Below are 22,694 nucleotides of genomic sequence, written 5' to 3'. Positions count from 1 at the left end.
CACCGACCATGTGATTGAAACGGCTTATATCGGACCGATGTTTCATTGTACGAATGCTAAAAAGTAATAGCCCAGGGTTTTATTTTGAAAGCTATAACCGGAAGCGCAGTCTCTTATTCTGGCTATCTTTAAACGGATTGCGTTGGGATAGGCCATAACAACCACCCAACAAGGCGTTGTGCTACTATGGGGAAATACCGAACCGAACCGAGAATAAAAACGGTTTGGGTTTAGTTTTTAGTCGAGGTAAATGCTGGGAATTCGCCGGAAAGTCGACGCAAGTGGAAATTATAGCACATTAGGGATCAAATGTGGACGTTGACGTCGAGCCGTGCGTAATGAGCGGAGTTGGAAAAAGAAGGTGTTGAGCTGCATTTTTTTCTCCGTTTGCCAGAGACAACTTGGGTCGGAGTACCGCTTGAACTACGAGGTGATACGAAGACAAATAATGCCCACGAAGCTCTCCACTTTCTGGTAAATATGTTTTGAACGCTCGCTTTTCAACAGTTGCATCGCATCCTGCTCGAAGTAAATTGCTGTTTCCGAGGGGTAAAGTCGAAGCGACACAGCAGATAGCTTACCCTAGCCTCTTAGGATATGCTACTAATTACAGGGCTGTGGTGAATGTGACTCCTCTTGCTTGGCTGTCGGGAGATATTTGGATACTACTTCCCATTTTTATCATATGAGTCAAACAACCTACTTGTTTTTTCCTCTTACCAGCACTTTAAACCAAGGCTTCGGCTGAGCTGCGATAGCCCACCAGCAGCCCCAAAGAGCAACAATAGCTGCGCGTTAACGTAAGGCTAACAAAGCCATTGCAAATGATTGATTTCTTTATGCACGGGCTACACGGGGAGGACACTTATTTCGTTTTTGTGAAGTCAGATTAATAGAAAAGTTCGGGATGAAAGTGCATTTTCACTTTGCGGATCAACCTACATGTTGCTGTTGATTGCCTCTGTGCCAGTTGTTGATGGGTTGTGCTATGGCAACAATGTGGCCTGTCACCTATTGCAATCTATAGTTCAATTATGGATCAGGGTTTAATGGTGTATCAAAATCATGTATTTATTTCCAGGAGCCAAATAACATCCAGCATAAATTCAGAGATCAGTCATTACTGATTCGCAGCTCCCCATGCAATTTGTAGCTATCCTCTCTTCTTTGCAGTCTACATTTTTATGTCACAAAAACACTCCAAGAATCTTTTCATGTTGATATCCATGGGGATTCTCTAACAGTGTATATAATAGTTGTTGGTTGCACCATCTCTTTAAGTGGTGCGCAGCCATATGCCCACTGTGATAATCCTGTGGTAATCTCACAGAAATTCTGGTTCGACTCAGCATTCTGCACACCCTGCCTTCCTCTGAGAAGTGTGTCTTCCCATCTTTTCATCTGGAAAAGGTTCATTAAGGTTTGTGTTTGTTTCAGTGCTCCAGGATTGCATAATTACATGTAATTATTGGAGTTACATTCTTTGAAGTCCGTGACTGGCATGAAAGGCCGCAAGCTTGCAAGTACTTGCCACAGAGTATCTGAATGAGCCGGACTTTGGCCTGAGTGCTGTTTACTCTGGCTAGTTGGATGGAGAACTCAACAAGGAGCACTGACAACTCACTTAAAACAAGCACTATTGTTTCCTGTGCTGCCATTCACTCCCTGGAGATTGACTGCCAGGCTGTGTTTGTATAGTCGTTAGCGTGTGCACTCTTAATATTTCTCTTATTGAAAAGATAGCGCTGTTCAGTGTCATCTTGCAAATGCACCCAGAGCATGTCGTTCATCCGCTCATTCTATCTCACTTAAGAGATCAGCATGTTTTCACCCAAAGGTTTAAAAGAAAAGAACATGTTGGATGCTGATGATTATTTGTGATATCCGCCCTTTTGCTTTTATATCATTGCCTCTAGAGTAAAAAATTATAACCAGCTGACAACGTAGTCTGTGAAATGTCAAATATGCAGCACTACGGTTCGTATTGTTGGTTGACACAGGCTAATCCAGAGGCTGCCCACCATGAGTCATCACTGTGTGGACTTTTGTTCCCTCTATCTTTCTCTGTCATGTCAGTGTGTTGCGGTTTCTAGCCTGTTCTGATTCCTGTCGTTTCCTGTAGCTCTCCTGGCAAAGTCTGTAATCAGTCGAATAGCCTGATTAACTGTTATACTGATTGACCTGATTGGGGAAAAACACTGCAGAGGTAAGCAGTCTGCTCCGCCACTGAAATTTTGTCTCTCCAGCCATTATTTCAGACAAAACATGACTTCATTATTATTTCCGGGGGAATCTTTATTCTTTTTTCTTTCCACCTGTGGTCCATATTCCACTGTGGGATGTGTGCAGACACATCTATACAGTGGAGGTCACTCTGTTAGAAAGTTCTGGTTTCTGCTCTCTGCTGCATTGCTTATAATGGCCCTTTTTAGAGCTCCTCTGATTGTATCAAATATCCAAAGAGTCAAACAGTCTATAATTACTGTCTGAAGCAGTACTTTTGTCCAGCTTGGTTAGCAAAGCACATGACGGCCAACTCTCCCTACAGGTCATTCAGCAGCTTTTGTACAGCAAAACTTTTTTTTTTCTCATATCCTCCGAAAAAACTTACTTTAAACAGCAATTAAAACAAGGGATTAGTTGATATAATTTGATTGTATTTTTTTAATTGGACAAGGCCTGCATCTTTCCTTTTCTTTGTATGTGAGTCAGGAAAGTAATTTATTTATGTTTCTTCTGGGATCAGTGTGGCTGGGACTTCACGAGATAATAACATGCCCACAATGGACTAATAAAAATTCCCTGTTAAAGAAATTAGATTGAAGAGCTGTGTGTTTGAGTGCTTTGACGCATATAGAGCACTTTGCAGTTACTGTGTAATTTTAGACAGGGAAGTGTGTGTGGGGGGGTGTATTTTGCTGTTTCTATAGTTGCTGCTCTTTCATTGAGGCCTGACTGTGATACCGGCACAGTGATTGTTCTTCTTCAGAAGCTTAGCGCCAGTGTCATTGAGCCCAACAACAAAGATTACTATCAAAAGGTGGTGATTTCATCATTTCATTCATAGGATTCACAGTGGGACCAATAGAGAACTAAGCACTCTGGTTTCTTTGTGCCAGAAATATGAGTTTCCCAATCATCTGCTACACTGCCCAAGTAATTCTTCCCATCACTTTGATAGCTGAAGTCTTGTCATGCCATGATGGCTTCGTTACAGCTGTCACTTTGATTCAAAATGTTGGCTATGTGTGTTTCATATGCGGAGCTTTGGTGAAGGCCAGGGGATGACCAGTAAAAACCTGCACTGAAATAAGAAGAACATGCTGCTGAAATTAGGGGTGTCTGACTGGAAAGGAAATCCAGATACCTACCGCTTCCCTTTTCTGTAGCCATGATGAGGAAATCCACATAAATGATTGATAAAGTGCTTTGACTGTCATTTGAATAATACATTGGTCCTGCTCTTACGCCAAGCATTTTTTGTATGGTAATGTTCTGTCGGATGCTAGGGTTCAGTCTTTCAAACCTCCGCAAGTGGTTGATTTAAATAAAATAAAATCATCCCAACAGCTGAGGCAAGCTGAGCAGTTTGAAAGGGTGTGTGTGTTTGTGTGTGTGTTTGTGTGTGTGTGTGAGGGGGGGAGAGAGAGAGAAGAGAGAGAGAGAGATGGGGGCAGGGAGTGTCTCCTGTCACCTCTCATTAGGGACGTATAGTCCAGCTCGGCCGGCGTCTGCCTTCCCCCGTCTGTGGCACTGCCCTCCTCTGCTCCCAGCCCGAGCACAACAGAGCAGCACAGTGTCTCAGTCTAAACTGCGGGAAAGTGTCTTAATGTTCGACATCAGACAGATTATGGCAGAGATGCTTCTTATTGAACGGTGTGAGTCAGGTCTCAAGGAAATAGCTGTCCTAAATTATGCTTTTAGAATTCTGCACTGCAGTTGAAGTTAAATTTGGTTCACTCATTTGAATGAGTTAAAGCTGTGAGTTGGCCTAGCCGGGAGTCAGCGTATTGTTCAATTGATGTGTTGGTTGATTTTGCTTTATTCTGCCTCTGTTGTGCTCCTTTGAGGACCCCCGCCAACCCACTGCACACCTTCTTTTGTAAACAAGACAGTATATATCTCAAGGGCTTCCTCCTCTCTCCTACATATTCAAATTCAATTTCTAATTTTGTCCAAATGAATTCCCTATGAAGATGGCGCTTATTTAAAGCAGTCTAATGAAATAAAGATCAACCAACATTTTTATTGGAGTGCTCCAGTGTGACTGCTTGGTGAGTATTTCTGTGTGTGGAGTAAGAGGCTGTGGTTTTCCATTGAACCCTTGGGAGGCTGTGCTGCTCTACAGGGGCAGACACAATGATTTATTAGTAGGGTAGGCAGGAAAAAGTAGCAGGCTGAGATAAAACGGATCCCCCATCACACTCCAGTTCTGCGTCTGGTCTTGCATAGAGGAGAGAATAGCAGAATGTGTATATATACACATGACTGTACTTTTTCATATATTGAGCTATTTAAAGGTGCAGAGTAATGAGAATTACATTTCCAGGTCTTTGGTAATGTTTGTTAAAAAGAAGTATGTTCATGCGAAGTGACCTAAGATGCAAGTGCCATGGAAAATTGAGAAGTTTGGAAAATTATCAAAATAATCTACTTGAGGGTAGAAATGAGGCTAGATATACTCCGATTGTGATTAATAGCCTGCCGGGTTGAAAGTATGCTTAATTAATGAGGTGCCCTGTTTTTTGTCTGATCGCAGCCAGTGACAGTACAAAGGAGAGAGCCATAAAGTGACTGAGGGCGACTTGACCGGCACCGTGGCTGGCAAGAACAGGCTGAGGGAAAATGGCTGTATGGAGCTATTTGCTGTGTTTCATCTCTGTCACACAGACACCTACATCTTTTTTTTTTTTTGGTCCAGTAGAATTACTATCACCTTAGGGATGTGTGATGGGGATAAAATCCTCTATCAAGGTATATGTAATTTTGTATCTCAGTATATATGTAGATAATAGTCCATTTTTTGGAGACCCCTGAAGGTTATTTTTCACATTTTGGCTGGTCATGATAGGGAACGTGAAGGTGTTACTAATAACGTTAATAGTGGCTCTGCTGTATTCAAGTGCCCCATTAAGCCATGTGTGTGACAGTGAGCCAGCATGTACACCTTGAAACTGAAGCATCTAAATGGAATTCTGTCATCAATCAATTTATCATTACACCTGTGCTGTTCCTACTGTAATCTGTTAAAATGTCTTCTGTGAAGATTTGTTTAGAAATTGTTAATGGACAAAATAACCAAAATCCAACATTGCAAAAAAGCTGCCCTGTACATTGCAACATTGCCCACAGTGGCCTAATATAACCAGAAGTATTCGGCAACCACTGTATAAATGGCATAGATTAAAATGTGATGGTTGTCTATTTCGTCATGTTACCCTCCCCTATGTCAAATAATGGGCTAAGATTAAGCACTGAAAAGAGTTTCACTGAAAAATCACAAGCCATCACATCTGTGACGCAGTGCTTAGTCCGAGCGAACTGACATGAACTAAATAGAGATCCTAAAGTGTGCCGCTAGCTTCGAGATACTTCAATAGGAATTAAATGAGAAAGTGATACTAAGCTGCTTGGCTCTAATTGGTGTGGCCTTGGTCAATGAATTGTCTCTAAAATTGCAGTATAATTCTATATATATATATACACACACACTGAACTGATAAAAAAAATCAGATTATTCATTAGACTGCATATGTTTAAACTATTAAATTGGACAAGATGGACAACAGCAGAGTGGGTTGTACCTCCCCCTGAACTGCACTGTACATCTGCATTAGATCTGTTGTTGACTGCTGCTCAGTGTTTCCTGAGGGCTGACCAGAGGAAGCCTCTGTTAACCTCTCCATTGAAGATTAGATAGAAGCCTGAACACAAACTCTTCAGATAAATACTGTCACTCAATAAAAAAAAATAAAAAAAACCCTTAACACAAATTTGAGGCCTGTAAAATTGCCAAGGCAGCAATGATTCATGATTGCACTGAAATCAATGTGGCTGAAACAGTGTGATAGATAGTAATAGATATCCCTCTGTACAGCTTCCTGAACATTGACGCCCCTGGCCATTCATTATCTCTGACAGGGTCCAAACAGTCCAGGCTCGTCATGTTGTAATCCCTGTGAGATGTTAGTCAGCAGCATTCAAATATAAAGCATTCACTCTTTGACTTAAACATGTCTCTCACTGTTCTTTCTGTCCTCTTTAATCTTCCTCCCTCCAGGCATGGCAGGCTGGGACCGGGGCTCTGAGGACACTTCAGAGGATCCGTGCCTGACCTACGACTGAGGATTGAGAGGAATACTTTGTCTGAGCAGAATGACTCAGCAAGAGGGGGGACCCCCAAATAGCAAGTGAAGAGAAGTGAGGATGGGTGCCAATGGATCCAGCTATCCACACTCATGCTCCCCACGCATAGGGGGAAATGCACAGGCACAGCAGACTTTTATAGGTGAGTATTTTATCTGTGGTTTCATTAAGAGCATCGTGATCAGTTGCACAGTTACTCAAAGTAAGCTCTGATAGATGATTCTGCGTTTTCAGTTACCAAATGATTCTATATTTGTGCTAGGTGAACAAAGCACAGTTTCGCACTCCCTTCTGAGCTGAAGTGAAGTGTTGAAACTGTGTTGCTGAACCCAATTTGGCACAACGCACCTTTGCTACAAACACAGTGGGCTTCTAGCGTGTCCAAACTCAAACTTTAGATTAGACTAACCTACTTCCAAGACAACTAATGGTGCACAAGGTGAATCCTTTTGTGCATGAGAGCTCTTGAACGGGGTCACAGACTCATACAATGGACACAAATGCATTAAAAAGCAGTCTTTATCTGAAGTTGCTGAACTCTTACAGTATGTCTCTCATTATATTTGGAATAAGAAACATCAGAGTTAGGTTTTTTTTAAGTTACTAAGCCGAAGGAACTGGGATGTTTAATCTGCAATTCAAAATGATGACAAATTGGTTTATGAATAGGCAGGATTCTTTTCTGTATTGGTGGAAGAGACTGGGAGCATTCTTTTATCTGTCGGGCAACTTCCAGCTTGACTTAAACATTGCTTTCCTAATAATAAAATAAGATTTGCTGAATTGTCATTTATTATTATAATAAATAATCGAGCTCCAGCAACTTGGTAAAACATCTTCTAAATTAAAAGGATTTACAATTCAAGTGTAAACCTTTTAAATGCAGCAACAAATTAAGAGATCGGTCCACAGATTGGACCCATTTTCACCAGTATCCAATCCAGCTATTTGGGTCAATATCAGGCCGATATCAGATATCAGTATCTGATCAATCCATAGCTCATTGCCTCCCATTATCAACATATAGATCATATAAATTCTCTCAACAATAATATAGTTATTTAAAACACTACTGGTTTGGAGGGATGTGAGAAAATATTTAACTATTCCCTCTGTTATTTCTGTTTGGTCTGGCACTGAATCTCCTGATCTTCTGGCACAGATCAGGAGTATCAGTCTGATGAAGTGGACTTCCAAGGGCCTGTCAGATCTTACTCCCATTTTTTTTTCTAATATCTTAAATTTGTCACTTTATAGAGTCTCTCTTAGGGAAGAACGGGATCTGCTTGAAACTGTCAGAACTGGAAAATATCATGGTCTCAGCCAAATCTCTTAAAGGAATAATCTCAGAGACTTATGATCTACCGCTACAACTTGATTCTTCAGTTTATGATTCCCTGAAATGGTCATGGGACTTCAATTTCTATACATGACCAAAATTGATAATTTCTTCCATAAAACTCATTTTATACCTGTTCACCTCCAGAAAATGTCCAACAGCTCAAACCTCTGTTATAAATGTCACAGAGGTGCATTTATCTACTTTTTTTGCACATGTGGTCACATCCAGGCATTCTGGAAAGAGGCTCATTCTGTGATCCAGGAGGATACCAGTAAATGTTTTACACTGTCTTCTTCGTTGTACCTGTTAAACCAAGCTCTGCAGGTCCCCGTGGTCTGCATGTGGATATCACAAATATCTGCTCCTCTCCCGCTGGAGAAACTAACTTATGATCTCAATCATAAATTGGACAAATTGTGACTGTGCAAAACCCTTGCAGTCTTTCTTTTTCTTCCTGTCTTTCAGTTTAATTTTGATATACTGCAGCATCTGTTGTTGGTTTGGAGTGGGATTTTCCTGAGTTTTTTTTTGTTTTTGTTTTCTGTTGTTGATGTTGAAGGGCATGTATGTGTCTGCTAATTTTAAAAATCAATTTAGAAAAAAGAAATCTGCATCTGCAATCTATCTACTTTTCCCCGCCATATGGGTTGTATTACATTTAGTATTATGAGAGGCAGATATACAAAGAAGCTTGTGTCCGACGTGGGTGGTTAACTAAAATCACATTCAGTGTTTGCTATCAGAATTTTAAAGTAACTTCTAACCAAAAGAATAAATAAACAGTAGCAGTGCCAGCCTTGCAGTCGTGCTCTTCTTAGCTTTGTTGTGACTGTTTGCTTGTGGTGCGATGTGATTATGATAAGGCTGTCACACAGTGTAGGAGCTAATCTGGTGTCATGACTTTTGCCCTGTGACCAACTATAGGCGGCTTGTTAGATTGTTACACTTTTTCGACTGAATGGCATGACAGCTACAGTCGTGAGACATTTTGCGTTTGTCTTCAATTTCTGCAAAGGTCATTGTCAGAGAATGCTGCTGTACTAAAGCCAGCATATTTCTGTCACACAAGTCGGGCCTATAGGTTGAATTGGTGTGTGTGTGCCTTTGCGTGCATGTGTGTCTTAATAGTTTCATAGTTAAGTGGCATGGTCGATCCAGTGATTGGTTGTCATAACTGTCTATTATGAGGTATGTTAAGAGACCTATTTGATACTCCTATCATCATAACCATTGGAGACATTCTGGTTTATGGTTCCTCTGTGCCAGCGGGTTTGGAGAACTGCCTCAGAGATGAATTTAAAATATATCTGTCCTTAACAAAAAACATTGTTTATTTCGCTATCCAAATTACTTTGCCTCTGAGGTTTTTGTAGAGTTCTTTTTGAAAGTGAAAGTATTGCTAAAGGAGCCAAATTATCTCGGCAGCCCCTGAGACCTCTGAGGTTTACTCTGAGCCCTGTAGTTGCTTGGTTGAGCTGGCCTGGGCCACAGATGATTCACAGTGTTAGAATGATTACTATTTGGGTCACACTGATGGATGCTGAGAGAAGGGCACGCAGAGAGGATCTCCTTGGCAGAGCTTCCTCTGACGTACGAGTCCTGTCTTTCAAGCCAAAGATAACTATTTAGTGTAATTGATTGAACCCAAGTATAAGAAGTTCTTTAAAAAGTACAAAGCAGTACAAAGTCTTCTATGAGCTAATTGGTTCTTGATGAATGATAGTTTGGTCAAAAACAAAACAAAATAAAGCCATTCTGTCTGTTTTTTTTCCACTGCTGAACTACATCCAAATTCATTGGTAGCTGGGTCAGGGTACTGTTTGCTTGGCCTGACGGAGCTCACCACACCACAGGGGTGCGAGAGGCAGATTGTGTTTCTAGCAGTCTGGCCTCAAGAGTGAACTAGTGTTGGGGTTATGAGGGAAATGAGTGTCTCTCCAGAACTCAGAATTTCAGGAAATATGTAGGAAAAATCATAGTTATTTAATGAGGAGAGGTTTCTTGCTTTATTTACAGTATATGATAAGATTTTTGTTTGTTTAAACACAAACTACTTCTGCTTCCTGCTTTGTGTGTTCGTTCCAGGGACGTCATCCTACTCTCAGCAGGGATATGGCTGGGAGTCTAAGCTATACAGCCTGGAGCATGGCCATGAGAGGCCCACAGACAGGAAGAAGAAGAGCCTCGGCCTGGCGACCCTCAAACGGAGGTTCATCAAAAGGAGGAAGTCCAGCCGCTCAGCAGATCATGCGCGGCAGATGCGAGAGCTTTTGTCAGGGTGGGACGTCCGTGACACAAACGCCCTGGTGGAGGAATACGAGGGCACAGCAGCCCTCAAGGAGCTGAGCTTCCAGGCTAGCCTGGCACGTGCCGAGGCACCCAGCTTGCAGCGGGATCTGGCTGCCCTCTACCAGCATAAGTACTGCACCGATGTGGACCTCATCTTCCATGGTACTTGCTTCCCAGCTCACCGGGCCATCCTGGCTGCCCGTTGCCCCTTTTTCAAGACTCTGCTGTCCTCATCCCCTGGCTATGGAGCAGAGGTCCTCATGGACATCGAGACAGCTGGCATTGATGTGCCCATGTTCTCTGCCCTACTTCACTACCTGTACACTGGGGAGTTTGGGGTGGGTGGAGCTGAGGACTCCAGGCTGCAGAACGTGGATGTACTGGTCCAACTCAGTGAGGAGTTTGGTACACCCAACTCCCTGGAGGCTGATATGAAGGGCTTGTTTGACTACATGTGTTACTACGACGCTCTGCTCAGCTTCTCCTCAGACTCTGAGATGATAGAGAGCTGCAATGAGCGAGGGGCTGTGGCTGCAGCACCAACAGGGGGCTCAGGAGGCAGTGGATGCCCTGGGACCCCAGATGAGGACCTTAGGGCTCATAAAGCTATCCTCTCAGCACGTTCTCCTTTCTTTAGGAACCTTTTGCAGAGGCGCATCCGCACAGGAGAGGAAATGACAGAGCGCACTTTGCAGACACCCACCCGCATAGTTTTAGATGAGTCCATCATCCCACGGAAATACGTGCAGGTTATCCTCCACTGCATGTACACAGATGTGGTGGAGCTCGGGCTGGTGTTGCGGGGCAGCCCTTCAGCAGGCAGCCTCGGCGAAGTACAAGCCCTGGTGTCTGGAGGCCGTGGAGCCAGCACACGCACTGAGGAGGCCATGGAGCTGTACCACATCGCTCTGTTCTTGGAGTTCAGTATGCTGGCTCAAGGTAAGTCATAAGCACACACATTTGCAATGCACATACTCACAAACCAATAGAATGTGTCAATATAAAAAGAGAGATGCCATTTTTAGACCTTTTTAGATCTTTTAATTACAGCCATGTTGTTTATACTTGGTGCGTTCATGAGTATGGCTGAGCAATATGACTTTAAATCTATATGATAAATTTAAGGTACAGGACTGTTGGCTGAACTTCTTTGTTGTAGCTTTTGTCACTTTATAGACATTTTAAAAATTTTGATATGTGTACTTTGATATGAGTAAAAGGTTCATAATGTTTCAATAAATACAGTAAATTTGTTTGATTGAAGACTATGCTCGAAAGCTGTGCTTAAGTTAAGTTAGTTTGGTTTCATTCCTTAATAATGTGTCCACTGACTAATGTCTCAGCTTTGACAAATTGTTTTAATCCCTAAATACCATCTGTGATAATGTAGTTAGATAGCCTTTACCATGGATTTCAAAGTGAATTTGTCAGTCTGGACTTTCATAATTACGGTGTCGGTCTTTGTGGATTCAGTTATATGAGTTGGATATGGCTGGATTTTTGGTCAATTGATGCCTCGCGAGACTCAGGTCTACTTTGATCTCTCCATTGATGCATTAATAAAATGTGTCTCACACTCACTCTCTTAATATTCCACTCTTTTTTTAAAACTACATTGTGCATATGTTGGCATATGTGCAATATGGCTGTGCAGACCCAGGCAAGTGTTAAACAGCTTGGCTGACTGTGATGGGTGTTAGTGCTGCGGCTGCCAGTAACAGATTGATATAGGCTGGAGGGTTTGTCTGTGCCTCCAGGGGCAGACAGCTTACTGTCTGATACATGCAGCACATCTGAGCTTCTGTCAGCAGCTCGTCACTGCTGGTCATCTACTTTGTCACTGGTCTATCTTTACTTGGATGATACTGTCCTTTTGACTTTGCCAGTGTTTCAGAATGAACCCAGCAACGTGCCAAAGGTTACAGCAATGGTTTGACAAGAGCCAGTCACTTTGTCACTCTCACCTCCTCGAGAGCGCTGTCCAGTTTCCAAAACAGCTAATGAAGCTCCTCTACAACCAGAATAACCTTTGTGATATGCAATACTTGAAGCAATCTATTTCAAATTCTTACAAAAAGTGCTGTATTTAGCCTGCCTGTCATGACTGCGTGGATGCTGAGAGGTTGTATGACTCAACACTGGTGTCATATGCCATAACCATCATGTTTTTTGTACAGCCACGATGATGGGAATGACTTTGTCAAATACTGAAATGGTGATACGAGATGCATTAAATGATTCAGCACATAATTTCCACTGCCTTGGTCTGTGTAATTGTCATTATTATTAAAACATGAAGTTATGATAATATTCAAAATGCACTGCATAGAGTTTGTTGTGACTCAAAACACTTATTGAAGCTGTTTTACAGTAGTCACACCTCCTTGCTTTGTGCCTTTTCTTTCATCAGATTCTCTGTGGCTGAAAGGCTTTTATTGTGAAGCAGCTGCAGACACATAATATACTCATAGCTGTTGTAGCCTCTGTGTATGCTAACTAACACATGGATTTATGAAACTTGGTCTGAATTCATGACAAATATATAGACTCGTCACTAATATATTGCAGCCATTACAAAGTATTGTTTGTGCAGATTAACTTTGCAATATTGACACAAATTGAGTGCATCATGCAATGGGTATGGACGTTCGACTATTTAAGCTTGAAAATTGCAACAAAAAGCATCCTGTCTAAAGGAGAACAATGTAAGACATTTCAGGGACACAAAGCACTCTACGATTGTAAACATACTTTCATAAAGTCTTTCAAAAGCACAGAATTTGTTGTGGGCAGTCGCTGAATCAATCACCTTTTTAAGATCTGTGCAGTGATCTGAATAGCACTGTACACTAACACACAGCTGGTCAGACACCACCCTCCCACCCTCAAGCTCTAGTGTCGCTCTCAGGGTCGCTCTGGCTGCTTAAGCTGGCGAGCAGGCAAATAGTGTCATCCCCACACACCATCACCTCCTCTTCCCTCCCATCCCCCCGTCTCAACAAGCCCCTACTTGAGGGTATTTTTATCCCCTCTCCTCCCTCTCCCACTGTGCTGCACAACTCCAATCAGTTCCCATGAAACCTCATTGTGGAATGTGGTGAGATGGTTGAGGTTGACCCGGTGTCATTGTATCCCAAGTCCCCTCTTTTTGTCTATTTTGCAACTTCCTGTCATTATCCTCATGGAGATCTCTCTTTTATGCCCTTTTTTATATTTCATTTCAAAAATCTTAACACATTCCAAATCATCCTGGCATCTGTGGATTGATTATGAAATGAGTCCACCACACTGCTGGAGACCTCAGTGGCTGCCACGTCTCTTCAGGAGGCAGCAGAGAGGCTTATGTCAGTGGTTTCATATGGAGATGGCCCTCTCATCTGTCACACTGTCTTTTCCCCCTCGTGTGCTTCCTCGACTGCTGTGGCTTTGCCTGGCAGTGTGAGGTTTTGGCCCGTGGAGGTTTTTGTGGTTGAGGTTGAGCTCTCTGTCATTTGTCCTTATTAATTCTCAAGATGTGTATCCCTTTATGACTCCATCTCACTCAAATAGCAACCAATATTAAAAGCCTTATTAATTTTTCAAGTGCACCGCAGAGATAATAGCCAGTTGGTGTGGTGTCAGCGTGTGCACTGCAGTAGCTCCTCACCCACCATGCTCACTGACTGACCAGTGCTTTCACTGCCCTATTTTTTCTCCTACAAAAATGATGTGATTTTTGGTGGGGTCTGTACATAATAAGCATGTTATCCTTATGTCTGAAAAATGTATTTGTTTATTTGTAGGCAGGGGTTTCTCTGTAGCACCTTAGTGCTTCATTTATAATGGTGACACATTTTACCTTTATTTTAAATTGGAATTATTTTTATTGTAAATCATTTTATTTATGATTTTGATTAATTGTTAAGCGCTAGTTTGGAGTGTGTTGACGGAAGTCTCGGCCCTTGAGTGATCATTAGACTTGATTTACAGCAACGCGCTTGTTTACAGGCCATTGAGTGCAGTTGATGTTTTAAGTGGCTTTGGAGACTGCAAGCTCCATAAACACGGAGCTCCAAATAATAACAGCAAGACATAAATGCATACATCCTCCAAAGTTAGTGAGCTGACTGTAGCTGTCCCTGCTGTTGTGTTGATATTCCTGTCAGTCGGCTAAGCTCCAGTGAATGTGGTACACCACCCGTGGTGAGAAGGGGAGGCGGGTTCGTATTAGATATAATGCTGATTCTAATCTCCAGCTCATAATAAAACTGCTGCGTTTTAAAAGACTGGCAGTCGCTGTGAATTCTAATGGGCTAACACAGAGCAGAGCTGTTTGCTTTCCTGTCCCACTGGTCCCAAGGGGAGAATTGTCTGCCTTTGTGCACATGTGCATGTGTGTGTCTGCTTTTGAAAAAGGGCAAAGATGCAAAGGTGAAAGACTGACGTGAGCAAAAGCACTTTCGAAGAAGACAGACAGCACAGGGACAAATGGTGGAGACGGGAGGCACAGATGTTGGGAATCCATTCCCTCCTTCAGTCTGTTTATAGCAGATAAAAAAGGCGAAGTGCCTGAGTCCACATTTCAACTTCATCTGTCTTCTTAACGACGCAGGATTTCCACCCTTCGTTCAAAACACTGCGGCTGTCTGCTTTGCATTTTTCTAAATTTGCCATTGCAACTAAAGACGCCCAAAAGGGGAAGCGCATCATAAGTGTGCACGTCCATCCATCCATGCATGTGCATGTGCATGTGCATTATTGCTTATATGTGTGTGTGTGTTCATCTTAAAACTCTGAGTTTTGCTTGGACGGATATGAAGCCCCAGTTTCAAAACCAAAGGAATCGCTGGAGCCATCACTCTCGATTCTGGTGTCCAGTTTCCCAGAGTAGATGTTCAAAGTGGTTTGGGGGCGGAAAGGCAGCTTAGATCTTCTAGTTAAAGATAACAGTTTCCCAGAGGAGCGTCGCTGCTGGCCCAGCCTTGAGCTGATGGACATGACGGCCTGGAATGAGGAAGCTGGCAAGCTTGTGTTTCAGTTCAGAGTAGCTCTAACTGGACGTCAGTCAGTCTGGCTTTATCTCCATTGATGTCCATTTTGTAGTAAACGTTATTGATCAGAGAAAGGCTGTGAATAAGAGCCAGTGACATTCTGGCGTGTTGGGGTTTGGCATAGCTAGTTTGATTTCGCAAATCATATTGTGTTTGTCTGAGTGGATGTTAGGGGGTTTAATTGTGCCAAAATGGATCCCTCTTGAAATAAGTGTGAGTTTGAGTGCCAGTATTGGCTGAATTTTCAAAACTTAGCTCTTTTTTTTGAATGGCTACAGCAGCAGGTACATAATTCCCTAAGCCTTCTGTGTTTTTTTTTTTTTAATGTATTTTTGAATTCTGCACACAAGCGTGCACATATTTGCAAAGTGTGTGTGCGCTTGCACCGGTAAAACATTCCCTCAGGCTGCTGTGTTTACTCATCACAGTTAAGAGGAGGCCGCTCGAGACTGAAACACATCAAGGTATCAAAGGCATTTCTGTGGGTTGGTGGGTTGCAGAGTTAAACCACTGCCTGCTGTTCTGGTATGTGCTCTGATTTAGGAAACGCAGCAAGGAGGATGTGGGGGCTACTAGGGGGAGACTCCCTGGGTCAGTGAATAAGAGTCAAAAGTACTTATGATCTGGCGGTGGCTGCAGAATTACCTTTTTTATTCTGATAATTAGTCAGTTCAATAATGTCCAATTGTTTTTCTTTTCTTTTAGCTTTTGTTAAGTATTGTGTTGCTGGCTTTAACACCCATACTTTGTTTTCGAAATATGTTACATTTGTGCCCGTAAACTTGACTGAAGATCAAAGTGTGAATTGCCTGTCTATCTGATTGGCTCTCTCAGGCTGTGAGGACATTGTTGTGGAGAGCCTGTCTCTGGACTCTCTCGTCCCCATCCTGAAGTGGAGCTCCCAGCCATACGGCTCTAAGTGGGTCCACAGGCAGGCCATGCACTTCCTCTGCGAGGAATTCAGTCAGGTTGTCACCTCAGATGTTCTCTACGAGCTTAGCAAGGAGCACCTTCTCAGTGCAATTCAGTCTGACTACCTACAGGTAAGGAAACACAATATCACCTGATCTGCTGGCATGTCGCAATGTGAGAGATTCATTTTCTGATTTAAGTTTCATTAATGGGTCCCTGACTTGTTCACAATTATTGCTTGTTGAAAATACAGGAAGTACACACATACACATTCATTAAATGAATCTCTGTCTCAATCACGCACTATATGCACGTACACATGTACATACTGATGACACACGGGGGGTCACCACACCATTCCCTGAAGGGAAATGCCTTCAGACCCATAATCTAATCAAAGCTGAGCTGTCATCTGCACTACCAAGCTACTCTGGCATCAGACCAGATGGTTGAGGTGAAGTGTTGTAATTGAACTACACAAACAAACCAACCAGGCCTGAGCTTTGCTGTGACACCATCTGAACATAATACATTTTCCTATCTTCATTTAACAGCTTCCAGGTTTTGTTCTCTACAACAACTAACCTTGTCCTAATAATACTTTTGTCTCGTTCTTTCTCCCTGTCCTATATCTTTCTCTCTGTCTTTCCCTTTTCTGTATCTTGGTCTCATTCACAGGCGAGTGAACAGGACATTCTCAAGTATGTTGTTAAGTGGGGCGAGCAGCAGCTTATTAAGAGGATGGCAGACAGGGGTAAGATAATACAGTCTATAATTACCCTCTGAGCAGCCCCCCTAATGGCTCTGAGGAAATCACCCACTTACCAGAGCCTCCAAAATACACTTAAAAGCATTACATAAAGAAGCCAAAATTACCCGTGTCAGCAGGAAGTGGCTTCATAGTGATAGGTCATGTCATTGTGACCTCTGACCTAGTAAACAATTGTGTTGTGTAGGGTGTATGGTAAATGTTATTAGTCATCATGTTGTAAGGGCTAGCAACCTGCAGGCAATGCAGTATTTATCCATAATTTCATAAATTGAATAACCTTAACGATGTGAAAAATAGCCAGCAGGTTAACTTAAAAGCATAATCATAGTTAAAAAATAGTCATGGTTGTATGCATTATATTAAAAGGCTGCTAATGGCTGTTCTTGTCCTCATTTACCCAGAGCCCAACCTGTTGAGCGGCACAGCCCACAGCGTAAACAAGCGGGGAGTGAAAAGGAGAGACCTGGATGTGGAGGAGCTAAAGGAGATCCTGTCTCCCCTCCTGCCCTTCATCCGAACTGAGCACATCTTACCTCCCAACAGTGACGTCCTGGCTGACGCGGTCAGTACTCCTTGCCTGCCTTCTCTCGGCTGCTGTGTGCATACTAGTTTGCATCTGAGTCATTGTGACCTTCATAAACTGAGCACTGATCCACATTCTTCACCTTGTTCACAGCTTAAAAGGGGTTTGATCAGCACCCCTCCTTCAGATATGCTGCCCACAGCTGAGGGGGGAAAAGCCAATGCCTGGTTAAGGCAGAAGAACGCTGGCATCTATGTGCGACCCCGCCTTTTCTCTCCTTACGTGGAAGAGGCTAAGGTATGGCTCATTCACTTCTGATTAATGGAGCCTCCAGACGACGCAGGAAGCAGTGGATTATTTGTGTCACATTTAACTATCATCAAACAGAATAGAGGTTCTGTGAAAAGGACAGGCTAACCATTTAGAGCCTTGGGAGAATTTGCAGACCTGTTCATAGCTTAGACATGCTAAAATAATCCATGCCCAGTTGTTGCTATGCATACTGCCCATCTTTAATAGTTGCCTTCATCATCTTGACTGAAATTCAATTTATGTCCATTTGCACACTTTTCCTAATAACTTATAGGCCTTCCCAGGGCCATTAATATTTATGAACATATCCCTAGACCAGAGAGTCATTATTAGATGAAGTGTCAATCAAGTGGAACTAATTTGCAAACCCTCTCAGTGTCCTTGAGTCGCTCATACGACTTTTATTTTTGAAATTCTGGTCTAACTTTCCCTCTGTCGTCTACCTGTCCGCAGTCTGTGCTTGATGAAATGATGGTGGAGCAGACAGACCTGGTGCGTTTGCGATTAGTGCGCATGTCCAACGTCCCAGACACACTCTACATGGTCAACAACGCTGTGCCTCAGTGCTGTCACATGATCAGCCACCAGCAAATGGCAAGCAACTCAACCACAGCTCCATCAGTTGTGGCCAATGAGATTCCAGGTAAGAAAGTTGTTGAGGGATGACTAAATGGTAACAGAAACCGCTGTTCATTTTAGCAAAAATCTAAACTGCTAAAGTACCCTTAAATATGTTGCTATTCTGTGGCTGATTCTCAGCTCCCCAGGTGGGCCAAAACACTTTTCTTAATCAATAAATGATCACACTTTTATATTGATGTGACTGTGATTAAGTGAAAAAATGAAAAATCCAGCAATGTACGTGTTCGCATTGTGTGCGTCTTTCAGTGCCTCAGCTGTCGGTGGTAAAGGAAATGATCCGGAGGCTACAGGAACTGAGACACACAGAGCAGGTCCAGCGAGCTTATGCCCTCAACTGTGGTGAAGGAGCCACCGTCAGCTATGAGCTGCAGCTGCGGGTGCTGAGGGAGTTCGGTCTGGCAGACGGAGCCACTGAACTACTGCAGGTTAGCAGAAAGCAGAGTTTGTCCCCAGGGGTTAGAAGGGGATGAGATGGCTATGGCTGGGATGCTAAAGGAATGGCACGACACACAGACCTCAGTAATGCAGCCCCTACCCCAGGCAGATAAATCGTAAAGAAAAGCCCTTAAGATCAATACCAGAATTATTACAAATTTATTTACCTCATGTTTTGTTTTTTGTTTTTTCAGAACCCCTATAAGTTCTTCCCTGATGAACGGTTTGGAGATGAGAGTCCAATTCTGGCTCTGAGGCAGGTGGGTCGGTGTCGGGTAAACAGCAGCCCAGCCATGGATAGCATGTTCACAGAGCTGGAAGGAGTAGCGGGCTTCCACCCTCCCCTACCTCCTCCACCCCCCCCATACCACCCCCCCGCCACACCCAGCCATGCCCAGCTCAAGGGTGCCTGGCGACCTCGTGTGCCCATGCCGACCCCCACCCGTTCCTTCTCCTATCCCTGCAACCGCACCCTGATCCAGCGCCATGCAGCCGCCAAGCATGGCAGCTCAGACTACTCCTCTGTGCCCAGGCCCCAGCCCCCAGACTGCACCAACCCGCAGGCTATGGGCCGAGCTTTGCTTTCAGATCGGCAAGCGGTGAGTGTGTGTGTTACTTCCTAGAGTCCTTGTGTTACGTTTTTTGTTTATTCAAATGTGGGCTTCATGGTGTGTACCTGGGATCACGAATAGCTTGATTGCTGGGTAACATCACACATTTGTATCTGTTTTCCAATGCAGATGAGCATGGAGCCTGTTATGAGGGAGTTCATGCCTGACATTGCTCTGGGTGTCTCGGTCATGTCCCTGAGGGAGCAGCACATGGCAGAGATGGACAGGGAAGGCCCCCATAGCCCAATGGGCCCCTCAGGCCACCATCTGCCCCATGGGCCCTGCCCCTCTGTCCGCCTCAGCCACGGCCACGGTCCGGGACATGGTCACTCCTGCAAGAGACACGCTCCTGAACCCAAGCTCGAGGCTCAAGCCGAGTTCCCTGACCTGTACGACTTCTCCTGCCGACCTGCAACCCCGACCTCCACTCACCCTCTGCCCTCCTTTGCAGGACCAGACCTCTACAGCCACAGCTGCACCCCCTCCAGCTCTTATCCACCCCCCTACATTTCTGACTCTCAGTCCCAGGGCCACCCGCAGGGACGGACTGCCCCAGACCCACTACGTCTGGATGTCCTCAGTATGACCTCTCAGAGGCATGATGGAGTCCTTGCCAGCCCCTCCGGGGCCCAGCCTAGGATGGGACACATCCCAAGGGGCCGATCAAATGAGACAGACCTGACTCATGGCTTAGGCCATTTACGGTCGCCCAGTGGGAACATGGACAGCTATGAGGAGAGGCACACAGGACCTAGAGATGCCCCGGAGGAGATGGTTCTAGCTGGAGAGTCATCAGGCCTAGGGCCTCTCCAGCAGACTCACAGGAACAGTGTCAGCGAGGAGATCGCCAGAGACCGCAGATCACCCAGCAAGCCTGACTACCCTTATAAGAAATCTGCACTTTAACCCCAGTTGAGGACCCGGGGTTGAGTTAAGAAAAGGGAAAGCATGATGAGTTGCTGTCCATCACAGTGGATGGCAAAGCACTAAATGTGTGCCTGCGTATATGTGTGTGTGTGTTGGAGAGGTGTAGGGAAAAGGGGTGGTCGATGGTTGCTATTTATAGGATCTGTCCTTTTGTCCTACCTCTATCACACTGCTATCCATCACACAGTCAGAGTATGGAAAGAGTAAGAGCTGTAGGTTAATTGTTGATGCTTGTAATTGATCTCTGCAAGCTTGCCTCGTCCTGCTGGTTTAGAGGATGACTCAGGCTCTACTGGCATGAATTGTCTCTTGAGTTTGATTGTAAAGAAAGAGGTTGGCTCTATGCTGTGTGAATCCTGCATGAGGAGGTCACAACACTAGATGTAGCTCAGTTATGAACTGATGGTTTAGCAAAGACTATATTCACAGGTTCTGTTGTGTTGTCTCTCGATTATTTTCAGCATAGAATGGGGAGATGGCAGGACAGGAATCTCAATTTACACAAGTGAATAATGGCAGCCGGTCTCAGACAGAGAGCATTGTGATTAACTCATATGTAAATTTGTCTGGCTGTATTCTTTTCCTCCCATGACTTGTATTTCCATTTCTTCCTGTAGCATGCCTATAGCAACCCACCTGACTAGTTTTCCTCTCCTGGTTCTGCAGTGCTGATGAGTACTGGGCCAAGGCTTGGTCACACAACGCAGGAATTGGATCTGACAGGAAGTAGGTCATCAGAGCTCGTCATTCTCCTGTAACCCAGTCTGATAATTGTGTCAGGCTTTAACTATCACAGCCTCTGAGTGTCTAGCTTAGAGGCTGAAGCCTGGCGTTGTCAGAGAGAAGAGGGGGTTGGGCAGGAGGATCGCGGGCAGGTTCATTACTGAGATACAGTGGAAAATATAGGGGTGCCATGGCAACTGACGTACAGTGATCAAGTGCTGGGGGTTTGTTGGCTTTTCAGCTGGGACATGTGTGTATGTGTGTGTGTGAGTGTCTGTGTGCAAGCATAACTTTGATACACACAGGTGTTTAGACAATCTCAGTACTGTACACTCCCATCTTCAGTCAGGTCTGTTTGTACGTTATCAGAGAGTGGCCATGTACTGAGCTCCCTGTTGTTCTGTTTAATCCAATAGCATCAAGTAATCAAATCTAAAGCCTTAATCAGTGCTTGGAATATTCCATTTTAGCTACCTTTATTCAATTAAGTATGATGTCATTATATCGCAACCCCTGTTAAATGCTTATTTGACTGTTCTATTCACTACAGACACATTCAGTGCAGTTTTTTTTCTGGGAGGTAGAGGTGGATTTCACTGAACCCAAATGCTAAAATCATATATGTACATCAGGCCTCCATCTCACCGCCTCATGGGATATCGTGGACCTGCATAGCCAGTGTCGATACTGTTAAATATACTGTTATAGAGCTGTAGCAGCTGTAGTCCCCGAACCCTGCAAGTACACACAGCCAGCAGCTGGAATACAACCTCACATACGAGTATCGTTGCACTGTAGGAGCCACCTGTCTGTTAGCTGAAGGGAAAAGGAACAAATGAATTTCGAGCAAAAGGAATCTTATGTTGAAGAGAAGTTGGCGATTGCTGGCTCATATCTCCAATGGAAATTGTATATAATGAATTGAGTTCCACATGTTCTGATGAATTTTTAACGGTTTCTATGGCATTTTAGTGGTTGTTGAAGGTTTGTGTTTTTACTGTAGTGGACAACACTGTGTACATGTCTTTGTCATGAAATCTCACTAAGAATGTGTGGTATAAAACATAAAGATTGTGTCTCAATCTGTTTTGTTCTTAAATGTTATGCATTAGGGCAGTTTGTTCAGTGTTGTAGGTGGCGTGGAATACCATGTTTGTAGAGATGTTTTTGGTTTTTTTTCCCCTTCCCTATTTTCCTTTTACTTTTAAAGTAACAGGAATACGTTGATGATCTGAAGACATTAGCTCTCAGCTTAGCAGTGATGACGTTGCCAAGCAGAAAAATCATTTTTCCATCTAGGTTGTTTCATGGGGAAAAAATGCAAAACTCCAGATTCCTCCCCATGTTCATGTTGGGTAGTTGTTTTATTTTCCAGGACAATGTTCCGTTGAATAAAAGCCCTTGTTTTGCTCTTTGCTGTAGAGAAGTCAGTGCCTTCCCCCGCCTGCGGCTGGGCTTTTATTGGAGAAGTGACTTTGATGTCTATGCAAGCTCTTTTCTACCAGCTTACCAGCCTGCATCAAATAATTCTCTGAAATCTCATGTAGCTCGTTTTGTGTACATAGTGTTATTTAGCACCTTTTTGAAATTGAACCATCTGAAATGTGTGATTGCTTGTGTTGAATTGTAACAGGTACATTGTACTTGTATGGTATCATAAAACATGTTTGTAGATTGATATTAAGTTGCATTTAGTTTCACTGAATCTATTTTTCTACTGTCACCTCAAAAGGTGCGTAACAGTGGTCAACTTGGGCATCCACAAAAATAAACTGGTTTGATATTATGGAATTCACTTGACCTCAGTTGG

At 43.6% G+C, this 22,694-nt stretch overlaps 1 protein-coding gene across 1 annotated transcript; it reads left to right on the top strand.

Moving 5' to 3' along the window:
- Positions 1-147: 147 nt before the first annotated feature.
- On the top strand, positions 148-22,694 carry btbd7 (BTB (POZ) domain containing 7). The gene is made up of 11 exons (XM_041953835.1): positions 148-474; positions 6,281-6,508; positions 9,794-10,936; positions 15,862-16,070; positions 16,618-16,693; positions 17,113-17,273; positions 17,388-17,531; positions 18,000-18,189; positions 18,435-18,613; positions 18,818-19,222; positions 19,364-22,694. The coding sequence occupies exons 2-11, from the start codon at positions 6,427-6,429 to the stop codon at positions 20,138-20,140; spliced, it is 3,366 nt and encodes a 1,121-aa protein (XP_041809769.1). The 5' UTR covers positions 148-474; positions 6,281-6,426; the 3' UTR covers positions 20,141-22,694.

This window comes from Chelmon rostratus, chromosome 15 (assembly GCF_017976325.1).
Source record: "Chelmon rostratus isolate fCheRos1 chromosome 15, fCheRos1.pri, whole genome shotgun sequence".
NCBI lineage: Eukaryota > Metazoa > Chordata > Actinopteri > Chaetodontiformes > Chaetodontidae > Chelmon > Chelmon rostratus.
The sequence above is the reverse complement of the archived record's forward strand: the minus strand, read 5'-3'. Positions and strand labels throughout refer to the sequence as shown.

Excerpts from the sequence above, each read along its gene's own strand:
- btbd7 (XM_041953835.1), top strand. The coding sequence starts at position 6,427 with ATGGGTGCCAATGGATCCAGCTATCCACACTCATGCTCCCCACGCATA. Across the intron at positions 17,274-17,387 it reads GTGACGTCCTGGCTGACGCG|CTTAAAAGGGGTTTGATCAG; the intron begins GTCAGTACTCCT and ends CCTTGTTCACAG. Across the intron at positions 19,223-19,363 it reads TGCTTTCAGATCGGCAAGCG|ATGAGCATGGAGCCTGTTAT; the intron begins GTGAGTGTGTGT and ends TTTCCAATGCAG.